The sequence below is a fragment of the Hypanus sabinus genome, chromosome 4 (genome assembly GCF_030144855.1).
Source record: "Hypanus sabinus isolate sHypSab1 chromosome 4, sHypSab1.hap1, whole genome shotgun sequence".
NCBI classification, from domain to species: Eukaryota; Metazoa; Chordata; class Chondrichthyes; order Myliobatiformes; family Dasyatidae; genus Hypanus; species Hypanus sabinus.
The window spans coordinates 161,256,508-161,271,898 of NC_082709.1; the positions used below are offsets into that span (position 1 = coordinate 161,256,508).

At 39.7% G+C, this 15,391-nt stretch overlaps 1 protein-coding gene across 1 annotated transcript in view; it reads right to left on the reverse strand.

Annotated features, from left to right (window-relative positions):
- The window catches only part of tomm70a (translocase of outer mitochondrial membrane 70 homolog A (S. cerevisiae)), a 29,526-nt gene extending 14,525 nt beyond the window's left edge, over positions 1–15,001 (reverse strand). Inside the window, exons 1-8 of the mRNA XM_059968636.1 lie at positions 14,746–15,001; positions 10,158–10,331; positions 6,973–7,099; positions 4,865–4,974; positions 2,695–2,849; positions 1,850–2,057; positions 1,330–1,464; positions 776–883 (exon numbers count right to left, since the gene is read on the reverse strand). Of these exons, the coding sequence (XP_059824619.1) occupies positions 776–883; positions 1,330–1,464; positions 1,850–2,057; positions 2,695–2,849; positions 4,865–4,974; positions 6,973–7,099; positions 10,158–10,331; positions 14,746–14,967 (1,239 nt within the window). The 5' untranslated portion in view covers positions 14,968–15,001. The remainder of the gene's footprint in view (positions 1–775; positions 884–1,329; positions 1,465–1,849; positions 2,058–2,694; positions 2,850–4,864; positions 4,975–6,972; positions 7,100–10,157; positions 10,332–14,745) is intronic.
- Positions 15,002–15,391: the final 390 nt, after the last annotated feature.

Below are 15,391 nucleotides of genomic sequence, written 5' to 3' on the forward strand. Positions count from 1 at the left end.
AATGGGAACACCGGCACTAGTAAAGGTAGCATTCTTATCTGAAGATGTGGATGACAAAAAGCAGTGGTAAAATCCAGCTATAATGTATATTACTTGGAGAGAATATATCCAATTGTTGCATTACTGAACTAAGCCCAAGATGGCAAGCAGGGAATAAGTTGGAACAGAGCATGCAAGATTCTATGAGATAGAATAGAATTAGTTGGTCATAAGGAAAATGTGGCTTATTTTGGCCTTTCTGTGGTAAGCACTTGAAAATGATGACAACAATGTATGGATGAATGAATGGATGTAATGGTGAGGCAGATTTGGAATTCATCAGTTCTCCTGTGAAAACTGGCATTTCCAAATAACATCATCGGGGAAAAGTGTTGTAAAGGAAACTAAACCTGACTCCAAAGGGTTAACTCACATAAATACCTGTTAGTGAAGTACTACTGACAGTCGACTGCAGACTTCTGCAGTATCCATGGCTCTAGTCCGGACCTTTCTCTCTGCATGGCTGTGTCTTACTGATATTTTTATGTGCTTGCTATCTTTTATGTGCTATGTGTGCTTTGTGCTGTGTGACCATTGGTGTTGTGTTTTGCACCTTGGCCCTGGAATAACATTGTCTCATTTGGCTGTACTCATGTAGGGTTGAATGACAATTAAACTTGAATGGAATTGAATTATTGATCCTTCTCAATGAATATTCAAGCAGCAGCTGCAGTATGTGGTAAGACATTTACCAGTAATAGAATTTACTGAATAAAATTATAGGTAGACTGCTTACCAAAGCAAAGCACTTCTGGGCTTGTGCTAGAGCAGAGTCCGGCCGCAGCCTAATGCACTCATCAAAATCATCCACAGCCTCCTCAACGTTGTCAAGTAAAATCTTCAACTATAAGCAAAATTACCACAAATCCAAGTAATACAATCAGGCCGAAATTAGGAGATCATAGGCATTATCCCAACACTCATCACTCTGACAAGTATACCAAACATAGGACAGAGACACTAAGATGATACATGACTGGTGGCTGAGATAGAGAAAAGAAAAAACAAAAACAGCTTCTCCCGTTAATTCTTTATGCAAAAGTTGTCAGCAAGAAGCAGGATTAACCGCAGTCTTGTCTGAAAGAAGTTTAGTCCAGTTTACCACAATTATTAGACATGGGGAATAAATGCAGCCCTGTCACTGTCACTAACATTGAAAACAATTAAACAAAGAAATTTACTTCAATAGTGCTGCATGATTAATCCACTTTCCCAATTAATCAGAAATCTGCTGGTTTTTAAAAATCCCACTAAGAGCTTGCAGTGGTACAGACAAACCTAGCTCCTCACCTGTCCACGATGATGGTAAACATCAGCATTTTGAGGATCAATATCAGCAGCCATGTTGAAATCTTGTGTTGACAGCTTTGACTGTTGTTGCTGCATGTACATGCTTCCACGTTTGATCAATGCGTTAGCTCGCAGCTGAAGGATAAATACAGATGGCAGAATATTACTTAATAATTCCTTTCTTTGAGCTTACTTGTTACATGAGATGCTGACTGCATGCTTTGGTCACCCACATTTTACAATAGGTAAGGTGCAATACTGCAGCACTTTGCATGTGGAAATAAAACTAATTCAACTTATTATTTTAAGGCTGTTAACTGAATACCATTATATTCAACTTCTAGAGGATGTTGGTTACAGGAACATAGGAGATTGTTAAACATTGTATTGAGACATTCTTAATGACCAATAATTGAAGAACTTATAAAAGTAAAAGTTGAACAGTTAATTTTTCCTTACAAGGACAACATTCTTATTTCAACATTGGTAAAATGAAAGGAAAGTTAGATGAAGCACCTACTTTCACATTTGCATCTTCCATACTAATAACCATATCAAGGTCTGGTTGAGCAGCTGCTGCATTGCCTATTAGCAGGTAGAAGGTAGCCCGAAGCAACAAGGCTTCTGCCACATATTTTCCCTTTGTGTCTATCTCTTTAGTGCATTCACTAATAATTTTGTCATAGTTCTCTTCTTCCATGTACTGTTTTGCCTTCAGGTAACCAGACCTGAAAAATACAAGTAAAAAAGTATCATGACTGAATAGCGTTATTGACGAGTATTTTCTGTCCATTCTATGAGTCTCATGAGCCAACAGACCTGCTAAAAGTTTACAGGAGCCACAGCAAATCCTTACAACTAATCACTCTTTCTTCTTCAATTAATATTGGTGACTTCAGGATGATTCAAATAATTAAAGACCAATCAAAAGCTAGGTAGATCCTATTACCGAAAAAAAAAACTTCAAACAGCATCAGTAAATTGCCAGTGATTTCAATTCTTTCTAGCCATAAGATTATTGTTGTTCCTTTACATGCCTTGTGGTGCATCAGACAGCATTGTTTTGCCGTTTCCTTAGCACGTGTCTTTTTTTTACAAGGCCAAATTGCTAGCTCAACACTCAGCTTGGCACAGATGGAAAGCGTGCAAGGGGCTGGCTGGCTTTGAACCCAGGACCATTCGCCCTGAAACCCGGTGCAGATGCCACTATCCCACTGGCCAGAGCATAAGATGAGAACAAATTTCTGCTGGCCCAAGGGTAACAAATTCACTCAATACAATCATGGATTAATAAACAGGACCTTTCTGACCTGAAATGAACTATATTGTGAAACCTTCTATTAATGCTTGAAAGACATTGATCACCTTCCTGTTCTCCTGACATCAGCAGCTTCACCTTCTTTATCCTTGTCTTCGTCAGGCTTTTCACCTTTAAGCAAAGGCTGTGAGATGATATCATCAGTAAATGAATTAAAGTATGATTTGATGAACTGTGGGGAGGGCATCAGGGGCTCTCTATTCTAAAATAAAAAACAAGAAAACAAGAAAGTCAGAAGATTCCCAAAATAGTAAAATACTTCATAAGACTCTAAACCTGTACAAAATACAGGATATTTTCATTTCAGCATTTACTAAAGAATTCTTATTTGTTGCTGCACTAGTGATATAAATATCTTACATCCTGCTTGTATTTTGTTGCTTTCAGAGTTATGCATGTAGCACTAGTTTCATCTGCAAGCCTATTCCTTAGCTATTTTGACCAAATTCATCATTGAAAACAATGACTCACTTCACTATTTATGGTAGTGCTCGACTACATACTGTATTTACTGTTATTATCACTGATAAGCAAGTGTTCACTCACAAATGACAGAAGGTAAAATATAGGAAGAGAGAAGCTAATGCCAACTGACCCAAGCACTTACTATCCAAATACTGATAAATACACCAGGTCTGCAAGGATTTCAAAATGTATCACCCAACGTCACATACTCTCAATCATCTCTTGTGAAGACATCTCTCAGTTCTTGGTTTGGAAAAATCATTTGCTGCATCATTTGGCAGTAAAGATAATCACCCTTGGAAAGCAGTATCAACCATGATTTTCTATGAACTCTGTGCCACAATCGCTCACACGATTTTGACCATGGTCAATACACCAATGATAATGGATTCACATGCTTGTATATACCGTATTAAAAACACAGAGCATCCATTCTGTTGCTTCAACTGCTCTGGCTTCTTCACTGCTTCCCTAATACTAATCACGCCAATTTAAGTTTTATCTGACTGGAACTTCTGCTATCACTGAACTTTTTGAATCACCCCAGTTTCTCTCAACTTGCTTCCTGTCATTCCCATTACCAAACCGTCCCCATTGCTCAATGCTGCTGTTCCTGATCTGTCACAGCCTTCTGAACAATCCTAATTAAGGAAGAAATTATTGGTTTTGGAAGCACAGCTTAGATTAATGACATTAAGTCCAAGAATGAAGGACTGTTTAGTGAGAAAAGATAAGCTGAGGGAGTTTCTGCTCTCCAGAGTCTTGGAAATTAACAGGCTAATTTCAGCAAAGGCTCTTGTTTTGATGAATGTTGCGAAGCTATTTCCCTTGGTGGGGAATCTTGACTTGAGGAACAGGGTCAGGATAAAGGATCAGGCTTTCAATACAGGATAAGAAGGGATTTCTTCTTACAGAGGAATCGAATCTTTGGAATGCTTCACCCTGAGGAAGCTGGAAGTAGAAATTGTACATTCAAGGCTGAAACTATTACCATAGTTGAAATTTTTGGTTAAAGGAGAAAATCAAGATTAACAAATTATCAAGTTGTGAAGTGGAGGCCAAATATCAGATTGGACACAACGTCCTTAAGTGAGAACAGGCTCAGGCAGCCACAAAATTGATTCCTGCTCCTATTTCATATAATTATTATTCCATCTTCAAAATGATCTCTTAGTTAACATTGCACCTTATTAAGTGGGATCCCACCTCAGGAATTTGCTGGGACTTAAAATCAGCCATTTTATGCAGCCTCCTTAACTTTACAATCTTCATACATGCTGCTTTCCTCAATAATGTGTCCTTAGCAGCACACCTCTCATAGCACCACTGCCTTCTGATTCCACAATTAGATACTGCCTTGTGAATACCACACTACTTTAGTTTCCTCTTTCTTGTCTGTAGTTAAGGAACTTACCATAGTGCTTTACCACTTTGCACATTTCTTAACCCTCCCTAAACCCCATCAGTACACCTGCATCATCGTTTTCCGTCACACTTCCAAAGTTCTTCTGTTTGAGCTTTTACGGATGTTCCCTTGCTATTCAACTGTCTGATAGCCAAGTCTTTCAAAAGTTTGAGTGTTGCTGGCTTCTGAACAAATATTAGTAGACTGTAATGGGGTATACTTGAAACAAAATCGTGTACTTGCATTCTCATTCTGGCAGATGAAAACACTGATTGCATTGTTCTGCTTGAGAAAAGAATTTCACACTGACATTTCTAACAAGCTTCTATAGTACTTTAGCCACTAACCTTATACTTTTCTTTGGCTTTCTCCTTTCCAAGTTGTTTAAGGACTTTATCAGCAAGCAGCATACTTTGTTGGTTTTGGAATCCTTCCAAGATACAAACTGCAGTAACATCTGAAAAAATGCAAAGATACTAAATATATTTCCAACAAGAACACTGACAACCATCCTCAGCGATGTTTAAAGTCTCAATTTAAAAAAGAAATTCATGGCATACAGTACTGTGCAAAGATATAGCTACGTGTGGTACCCAAGACTTTTGCACAGTACTGTATTTGTCAATGTGGACTGGAAAATGAGCTTGTAAATCAGGCGGGAGCAAAAGATGTTGAGAATGGTGTTGTGAAGTGCTGTGGAGCGGCAGTGGAGTGCCAGAGGCCAGTGGGGGGCAGTGGCACTGTTCAGATACACCCAGCCCTGAGACCCGGGCATGGTGATTTGATTCCAAACAATTGACTCATTGATCATTATAAAATGTCTCTCTGGTGCTTTCCATTCCCTTTCCCTTTTCCCAACCATGATTTCCCTCTCCTTGCCCACCTCTCACTCTCAGTCCACAATAGAGACCCATATCAGAATCAGGTTTATCATCACTCACATCATGAAATTTGTTTTTTTTTGTGGCAGTAGTACAGTACTGTACAAAATACTTCTACAGTACAGTAAAAGTCTTAGACACCCTAGCTATATACACGCGTCTAAGACTTTTACAATCAACTTGTTTAAAAATTGAATGAGAGAGCAAAACAAACATGCGGTGATCTGGAACACAACAGATCAAATAATGCTACTATTATACTACCTTTGGCCATCTTTTCTATAAAGTAATAATTCTGTATAATTAACTTGAATCTAAATGGGAAGCTACAGCATAAAACAATTAACAAGCTGGTGAATTCATGGTAGCTTGAATGAATCCCAATCCCAATTGCTATCCCAAAGTTGTTGGTGGGGGGGGGAGAGGAATGTCTTAGATGCAGTCAGCACACAAAATTCTTGAGGAGTTCAGCAGGCCAGGTAGCATCTATGGAATAGAGAGTAGTAAACGTTGCGGGCCAAGACCATTCTTTAGATGTAATAATATTGTTACTATGCTTCTTATTTTTAAAGGGATGATGTGGGTCCCTATTTATTCTTCACTTCAACAAGCAGGAAGAAATTAGTGGGTGAAAACTTAATTTTTTGCAAAATGTTGCTGTTTTCAGCATTTCACTTTTTTGGTGCAAAACTTAAATAATAAATTATTCTGAACATGCCCTAGAAGTAAAAGTAGATCAACAAATCTAGATTTTTTTGACTATGATTTTAAGTTGCATTTCTTTCCTCCCATGAAATGCATATAGAATTTCAAGTCTTTAAGCTGCAGTATGAAAATTGGAATTTAAATGTATTTGTTCCCTTGTCCTGGAAACGTAATTAAGATCAGAGAATGATTCGTTTCTACTGACAGAAGAGACAAAGGTGGGTTGCTGGTGCCCTAAAACAGTCACTTTGAGCAGATGGGGCTCATCAGTCATGGTTGGCAGCTCATTTAGGAAAAGAAAAACTCTGATCTCAAACCTCCACTCACGAGTAAACCCCAAGGAAAAATCTGGAGCTGGAGTCCCTAAGATAATTGAGTTCAACACTGACTGGCAGCTCCTTCAGCTCCACTGGTGTCAAACTGTATTAGTCTCTGCTGTTCATAGAGATCCATCAGCTGCATGGAGCGGGGCGAGCCTGCAGCATGGGCAACAGCTTGCTCACCATATTGTACTTCCATGGCTTGCATATCATGTAGATAGGACAAGATATTTATGTACAACCCCAACCAATGGAGGGTCTCATACACACTTGAAAGATCACTGCATTATATCTAAAATTCAGTTAAGTTCCCATTTCTAGATGCTACTAAGAGCTGAAACTGAAAACTGCACTGTGGTAAACCAGGAATAGGTGTAACTCTGCTAAAGGTTCGTTTTAACTGATTTTCGTTACCTAGCTTTTGTTTTAGAAAAATTACAAATGATGATTATCTGAGAATGAATCCCAGAAAACTGTCTATAAAACAGATGTGGAGAAAACTGATGATGTAGGAACAAAATCAGCTTCAGGCAAAGACCAAATACAAACCTTCCAGGCACTCCTTCTTATTATCTAGTTTCTCATAAGCCTTTGCACGGCGGTATAATGCTTTTATGTATTTGGGGTTGAGCTCTACAGCCTTGGAGCAGTCCTCAGCAACTTCCTTCCATTTTTGCTGCAATACAAACATGTTGCATTGTTAAAAAAATCGTTGATTTTGTTCCAGGATCAAACACCAGACTGTAGAGTGTTGACATTTAAACTAACGCTGCTAATGCATATAATTGTATACAGGCTTTCCATATATTAGAAAATCTATTGTCCACATAAGGTAAGTAAGCTCTTTCACCCCACCCAATCAGGGTACCTCAAGACACAGCATTCTATTATTGTGGATGTGCTGTGGAAACAGTAGTGTAATGCAAGTAATGCAGCTTTGCAAGCAACAGCTGCCCCAGGCATTCTAGAATGCCGTTTTTTGCGAACAGAACAGAATTCCGAACAATCTCCAAATACACTATTGTTTTTGATAGGTAATATTGTAATATGTGACATAATTTAGAATTAAGTTTTACAGGCAGGAACAAAGTATAAAAGAGATAAAAATGCTATTTTATTTAATTCAATATGTAACAACGCAGGGTTCAGTTTAGTCTACGGGTGTGACCTTTGAATAGCTTTTACCTCAATTTACCAAAATAATTAATTGAAGATTATGGCAAATTCCAAATTTTCTGTTGTCATAGAAAAGTGGTGAACAAGGAGCATATAGCAGACGATATTTTCAGAATCTCACTATCAATCATTATTATTGGTGGGGTGGGTAGAAGATGGACTGGTTGATTGAGCATCTTTGTTTTGTACGTGTTGAGTTAAAGACCCATCCTCTCATATGTTTCATAAACAAGTTGAAGATGGCTTGATCTTTAATTGTGGGCAAAATCTCTATAGTTGCTGCTCAATGACTGAGGTTCACAAGTCCTTTGCTCTGGAGTGTAGTTACTAAATTGAACAGTTTTCCATTAGCTCCAACTCTTCAGGTATTTTGTTGATGGAGAGGTGTGGTATTATGGAGAGACTGCATGAAGTTTTATGGCAATTCTGCAGCCTTGTTTGATACTTGTCTTTAGACTGATTAGTTAGGATCACTCCTGTAGAAACATTAGTTAGGATCATGATTTACTTACATCATGAAACAAATACAATATGGGAATACATTTCTATGGGCCACTGAATTTCAGCACGTCAAAATACTCCACCTTCCCCACTCGGACACTATGGTCAAACAGTTTTAGTGAGGCGAACATAAACCATGTCAATTGGCTGGTGCTGCTCTCTGGTTGCTCTTAGAACTGTCACAATGATGATCTCATCCAAGGTGCCTTCAGAAGGGCAGAGTCCACACTGCAAACTGGGGCAGCTTTACAACTACAGGGACGTGGTTGCAACTGATTTATCCACAAACAACAGTTGATGCACTGCAGATAACGATTGCGGCCAAGTGGAAAACACTGATTAACACTATTCATTTCCATTAATGTCGAAGGCAGGATTGTGCATTACTACCATAAAGAATTCTCTCCAACAATTGTTTCTTCCATTACCCTAGAAGACTAATGAGTCTACCGTTTGCAGAACTTGTTCTATTTTCAAATCAACACCAATTCATCTGAAGTTTCTGATACCATACATTTAAAATTAATTCAAGAGATGTGTTTTGCAGGCTGAGCCAGTGTTTTAATTATTCGTCACCAATTGTCCTGGAGAAGGTGCTTATGAGCTGCCTTCTCAAGCAACTGCAGTCAAGGCATGGGTATACCCACAAAGCTTTCAGGGAGAGTGCTCCAGAGTTTTGACCCAACAATAGAGGTTTGCCATTACATTTTCATTGTTGGAAATCATCATTGCCTGTAACTTGTGAGGCACAACTGTCACTTTCCCCTATCAGCCTAATTCTGGATATCATTCAGGATTTGCTTGCATTTGGACATAGCTTCATTATTGGAGTCATAAATGGTGCTGAACATTATGCAATCATTGGCTAAATCCCTACTTTTGACCTTAAGATTTAAAGTAGGTCACTGATGGTTGGACCTATCTTCAATTGAATAACCCAATTTACACAGAATATACTCTACACTAAAATGGCTTTCAAACTAATTAGACCACACCAGAATTTCTGCACAACTCAAGTCTTGACTTTCTTTTAATGGCTTTGCCATCCTGTGGCATAAATTTTTAGTAAATATTAATTTATTCAGGTCACTTTGTCCCTTTATCTTGCACCTTAATTTGAACCTTTGAGGTAGTAAGGGCTCTCACTTTTCTCCCTACCAAAATGTATTACTATGTATTTATGAATGACTTGCCCCCTCTATGAATTTAACCTCAAGGTCATCCACACACATAACAATCAAATTCAATGTGGCATCATCTATGAATTTAGAAATTATATACAACTTAACCAAAATTAGATTATTCGGTCTTTCAAGTCTGCTCTGCCATTCAATTTATTTTCCCCTCTCAACCATATTCTCCATCCCTAATCAAGAACTTTAAAAATACCTAACAATTTAGCCTCCTCAGCCGCCTGTGGCAATGAATTCCAAATTTAACACTCTCCTTATCTCTGTTCTTGTATTCTGAGTCTGCACTCTCTGGTCCTTGGCTCTCAGGATCAGGTCATCACCAGCATGTGTCGTAACATACTAACAGCAGTTCAATGCAACACATAATATAGGAGGAAAAACATAATTCTACTATTGGAAACATCCTCTCCACATCTACTCTATTTAGGCCTTTCTATATTTGGAGGAGTATTAAACAAAGCAGTCTCCAATATTCCAAGCTCACAAAAAATTTGCAGGACAAAGCCTAAATTAAAAAAATACACGTGGAAACGGTATTTTGATTTTGAAGACAAAAGATTGCATTGACAAGAGTTTTGGAGTTAGAAGTTGAAGACCACTGATTTATGAAATTCTTTTTTTCACCAACTATATATTGAATAAATTTTGGTATTCCAACTTGTAGAACTGACAAAGTTTCAGAAGAATATATTTTCTGGCTTGATATTTTTAAAAATTGCTCTCTGCTTTCATAACTCATACATAATTATTTTGGATAGCTGTCTTCACTCTCTCAGCAATTTACTCTCTAACTTAACATTCTACACTGCCAACATCATCCTTATAGCTAATATTTAGGTAAGCTCAGCTTTAAGTATTACATACCTGCTGTTCAAATGCTGCAGCCCGATTCTGGTAAAAAGTTGAAAGGTCTTGCTTCTGGTCCAAAGGACACAAGCTTATTGCCTCAGTGTAACACTGAATAGCTTGTTCAAATTTTCCAGCTTTAAAATACTTGTTTCCTTTATTCTTTGCAGATTGAGCCTGATCCAGCATACTCTAAGGAAATAAAACTCAACTTAGTAAAGTGGCACAAAAGTTTTATCAGAGAAAAGTAATGTGGCACAACAGCAGTACTTTTTCAAGGACAATAAGGGATGGGCAAATAAATGCTGGCTCTGCCTGCAAAGTCCACATCCTTTCAATGAATATAAAAAAGCCATTTACCCCACCTAGTTATCATCTGTAGTTTATTTGAGCCCCCCCCCCTATATTTTGTAATCTAAAACATATCAGTCTATTTCCTTCTCCTTCATATGACTGTGCAGCCTTTCCTGGTTATTCACTTCATAACTCCTTACTGCAGCGAATTCCAGTGTTAGTATTCTATAGGAAAAAGTTTCAGCCCAGCTCCCTCCTTATTGGTTACTATCACATTGTTCATCCTGTGTTGTGTGCTGCCAAACTGAAACAATTTCCTTTACATCTGCTATCAAAAACTTACATAATTTTGAAGTGGCACACATCTTAAGGTAGCATCTATGGAGAGGAATCTTCTGAAGAGAGTCCTAATGAAGTGCTTTGGCTTGAAATGTCAGCTCTTTATTCCTCTCCATAGATGGTGCCAGACCTGCTGAGTTCCTCCAGCATTTTGTGCGAGTTACCCTGGATTTCCAGATTCTGCAGAACTTCTTGTGTTTATCATTTGGAAGTCATCAGCAGCAACACACAAGATTCTGGAGGAATTCCTCTAGCACTTTTTTGTTCCAGATTTCCAGTATCTCCAATCTTTCTTGTATCTCTAATGTCAACGTTTTCTTTACAGTAGTTGAACTGGCCTGTACCAGGTATCATTCTGTGCACATACCCACAACAAGTCTACATTCTAAGTCACAAACCTTTATCCTCACTCTGCTTTCTATCCTGAGACACAATCTATTTCACTTGTCCATGACTGCAATCTCCAATCATAATCATTCCTCTGCCATTGGAAATAACTCTGTATAGCTAATGATTCCCTGGACATTGTAATTTAAGGTATTACATTATCTGGCAATCCTCAGGTTCTACAGCATTTTTCTAAATTAATTATTAAACACATTTAGTGTAACTTTTCGTATCTCCTTAAACATTAACATTTCAATTCACACCAACTCAAACAGCTTGGACACAGAAAACAAATCTTTAGGAAACAAAAAGTACGAACATCATCCCTCTTACCACTGGGAATGGATTCCTTATTTCTGAAAGCAATCATTTTCTGTTCCTTCTCCTTTCCCTTCAGCTACGAGAAAATGTTAGTTTTGCTTCCCTGCATCAATTAGTATAAATGGCCAGTTTCCAACTACTTCAGCAGTGAAGCTGAAATCAAAGAGGACATCAATGTGGGAAAAACTGAATGCACATCCATCACATATAACCAATTTGCATTAGGGCTCTTCAACACAATGGCCATCTGATACAAATAATACAGTATTTGTTAATAATGTAAGACCATAAGATACAAGAGCAGAATTAGGCCATTTAGCCCATCGAGTCAGCTCTGCCAATTCATCAGGGCTGATCCAATTTTCCTCTCAGCCCCAATCTCCTGGTTCTCCCCGTATCCCTTCATAGCCTGACCAATCAAAGATCTATCCACCTCTGCTTTAAATATACACACAGACTTGGCTTCCATAGAGGCCTGTGGCAAAGAGTTCCACAGACTCACCATTCACTAGCTAAAGAAATTCCTCATCTCTGTTCAAAACAGAAGCCCCTCCATTCTGAGGCTGTGCCTTCTAGTCTTAAGACACTTTGGCCATAGGCAACATCCTGTCCACTTCCACTCTATCAAGGCCTTTCACCATTCCATAGGTTTCAATGGGGCCTTCGCTCATTCTTCTGAACTCTTGTGAGTATATGCCCAGAGCTATCAAACTCTCTTCATATTCAATCCTGGAATCACTTTAGTGAGCCTCCTTTGAACCTTCTCCAGTTTCAGCACATCCTTTCTAACATAGGGGCCCAAGACTGTTCACAATACTCCAAGTGAGGCCACACCAATGCTTTATAAAGTCTCAACATCACATCCTTGATTTTATATTCGAGTCCTCAATGACATAATTCTGCTCTTGAATGCTAACATTGCATTTATCTTCCTCACCACGTCTTAACCTTTAAGGAATCCTGCACAAGGACTCCTAAATCCCTTTGTGCCTCAGTTTTTTGTAGTTTTTCTCCATTTAGTAAATAGCCAACCCTTTTACTTCAACCAAAGCACAAGACCAGCACTATTCCAACTGCTATTTCTTTGCCTATTCTTTTAATCCAAGTCCTTCTGTAGTCTCTCTACTTCTCAAAATCACCTGCCCCTCCACCTAAAGCCTGCAAACATTGCAACAAAGCCATCAATTCCATCATCCAAATCACTGACATAGAATGTAAAAAGAATTGGTCCCAACACCAGCCCCCACTGAACACATAACAAAGGACATTGGGAAAGAGAAGAAATCTGTTAAATTAAGTTATGAAAGGACAAAAAAAATACTTCAGTTATTGAACTCTAGTGCTGAACTGCCTTTGAGAGGACAACGATATTGCAAAAACAGGATTCCAGCTAATAAGTCAAATATTCGATGAGGGGGTGAAAATGTAAAACATCTGAACAGCACACTGATGTCGTCTGCTCGTATGGAAACAAAATGTTTGCAAACAGATTGCCACAATCTGAAAACAATGCAACCCAACCATGTACTAAGGCAATATCCTTAACTTTCAGTAAACACAAAGTATGCTGCAGATCCTGTGGTCAAATCAACACGCACAAACAAGCTGGATGGACTCAGGACAGGTAGCATCCATCAAAACGAGCAATCAACGTTTCGGGCCGAGATCCTTCGTCAGGACTCAACTCCTTAACTTTCAACAGTTTGATCATTTGTATAGGTGGTTTATTACACAAGGAAAAATTAAAGAAATTAGGCTTATATTCTGCAGAGTTTGAAAGAAAGCAAGGTGATCTCATTTCAATGCACCAAAATTCTTAGGGAGATCAACAGACCGAATGCAGAATTGCTACTTCACCTGGCGGGAATGTTTCAAGCAAGGAGCCAGCAAATCATAAAGGAGGTCAGCTATTCAGGACAGCCAAGAAGAAATTTAATTCTGCCATGAACGGTCCCAAGCCTGGCTGCGAAAGGAGATGGATTGGGTAATAACGACATCTCGTTAAAAATCAGAACTACAGAAACGCTGATAAAAACTCCAAAGACCTCACCCCTGGGAGAGGAAGGATCTTCGAAGATGGGGACAACTTTAAAGACTGGCCCAGGACAGAGGGCTCTGGTAAGCTGGAGTCAGCAGCTTATGCCCCAGAAAGGTTGATGGGCTTAAGTAAGAAAAAATTCCTTCACTCAAATCATAGTTGTTTTTTTGGAATTTGGAGCCAAGAGGACAGTGAAGGCTCAGATGATGCATTCAGTATATTTTGAGACTACCTGGATATACGGGGGTTAATGAAAAAAAAATGGTGCACAGTCACAACCCCAGAGCATAAGTACAGCAAGCACAAAGGGCTCAGTGGCTGTATTGCAGCTGCAATAGCATTTTGCATGCTATTACATCCCATAGCCATACCTTGTGCTGAATAGAGAATCCACTTTTCAGGAGCAATAAAATCAATATTTGAAAAGTAAAAGGATAAAAGGAGTATAAAGGGGAAAGTTTATTTCCCTACAAGGTGACAACAGGAGTGAGAAATGATGACCTCAAAAAGGATATCTGGAGCAACACACACAAAATGCTGGAGGAACCCAGCAGGCCAGGCAACAACTATGGAAAAACAGCACAGTTGACGTTTCGGGATGAGACCTCACAGCAGGACTGGAGGAAAAAAAGATAACGAGGTTTAAAAGATGGGGGGAGCTCCCACTACCTGCTCAGGCTCCCCTGGTCTGCTGAGTTCCTCCAGCACTTTGTGTGTGTTGCTTGCATTTCTAGCACCTGCAGATTTTCTCATTTGTGACTGGGTAGCTGGAACAAATTGTTTAAAATGAAAACTAGCTGTAAGATGCATAATTCCTACAATTTTCTAGTCTGTTATGTCTTCACAATATGACTCGCCCTTCTCCTTCATTCAGTTGCTCCTGCTCATCTTCATCCCCCAATAACTGGCCCAAATAAAACAGACACTGCTGATCAGACTGAACAGGTCAGACAGGATCCGTGGAAAGTGAAGCTAAGTTAACGTTGCAGAGCAATGACCTTCCACTAGAATCCACCACTCTCCTCCCCCCTCCCAATCCATCTAATGAGACGCATTCAACTTGCAACAGACCTGACGGATAGTTCTAGCATGTTCTGGTTTAGGTCAGATTTCTGATTTACGGTTGCCTCTTGTTTCTGTCGCTGCCCCCTTCTGCCAGTCTGCTCGGGGTTCACCTTGCTCCCCCTCTCCCCAGCGTTTATTCTACTCCTCTCCCTCCCCCCATACCTGGTTATCCGTCGGGGTCTCCGCTCGATCAGCCCCCTCTTTCGGCACGGGACTAGAGCTGCCCTCCGGCGCCTTCCTCTCGCTCCGCTTCGACACGGACCTTTTCTTCCAAACGTAGAAGGCACCGGCCGCCAACACGACGGGGGCGCCGATGGCGAGTGCCAACTGCCACCGGGACAAGCCGGTGCTGGCCTGCGAGTCCACAGGCTTGGAAGCCGCCATCAGTGTGCTCACCACAGAGAAGGAAAAGGGGGTCAAGGGGAAGGACACCGCTGGCAAATACTTCCGGGGCGCATCCTCCGCCAATCACAGCAAGGGCTTGTGCTGCAGTGCCACCAACCGTGCGGATGACCAAGTAACAGGTAAACCCCAATATCCCTTCCACATTCCACATTTTCCACATTCAAAGATGACTTCTAGATTATTTCCGTATTTTTAAAGTTTCCTCGAATTGTCCTATCCCTCTGCTGGCACAAGGCTTTGGTGAAACCACACCCAGAGAATTGTGCACAATTCTGGGCTCCTTGTTTAAACAAGGATACACTTGTTTGAAAAGATTTACTAGACTAGATGGTGTGTAACATATGGAAGGAGCCACAGAGTTTAAAAGACCGAGTGGTGATCTCGCTGGAATATTCAAATTCTA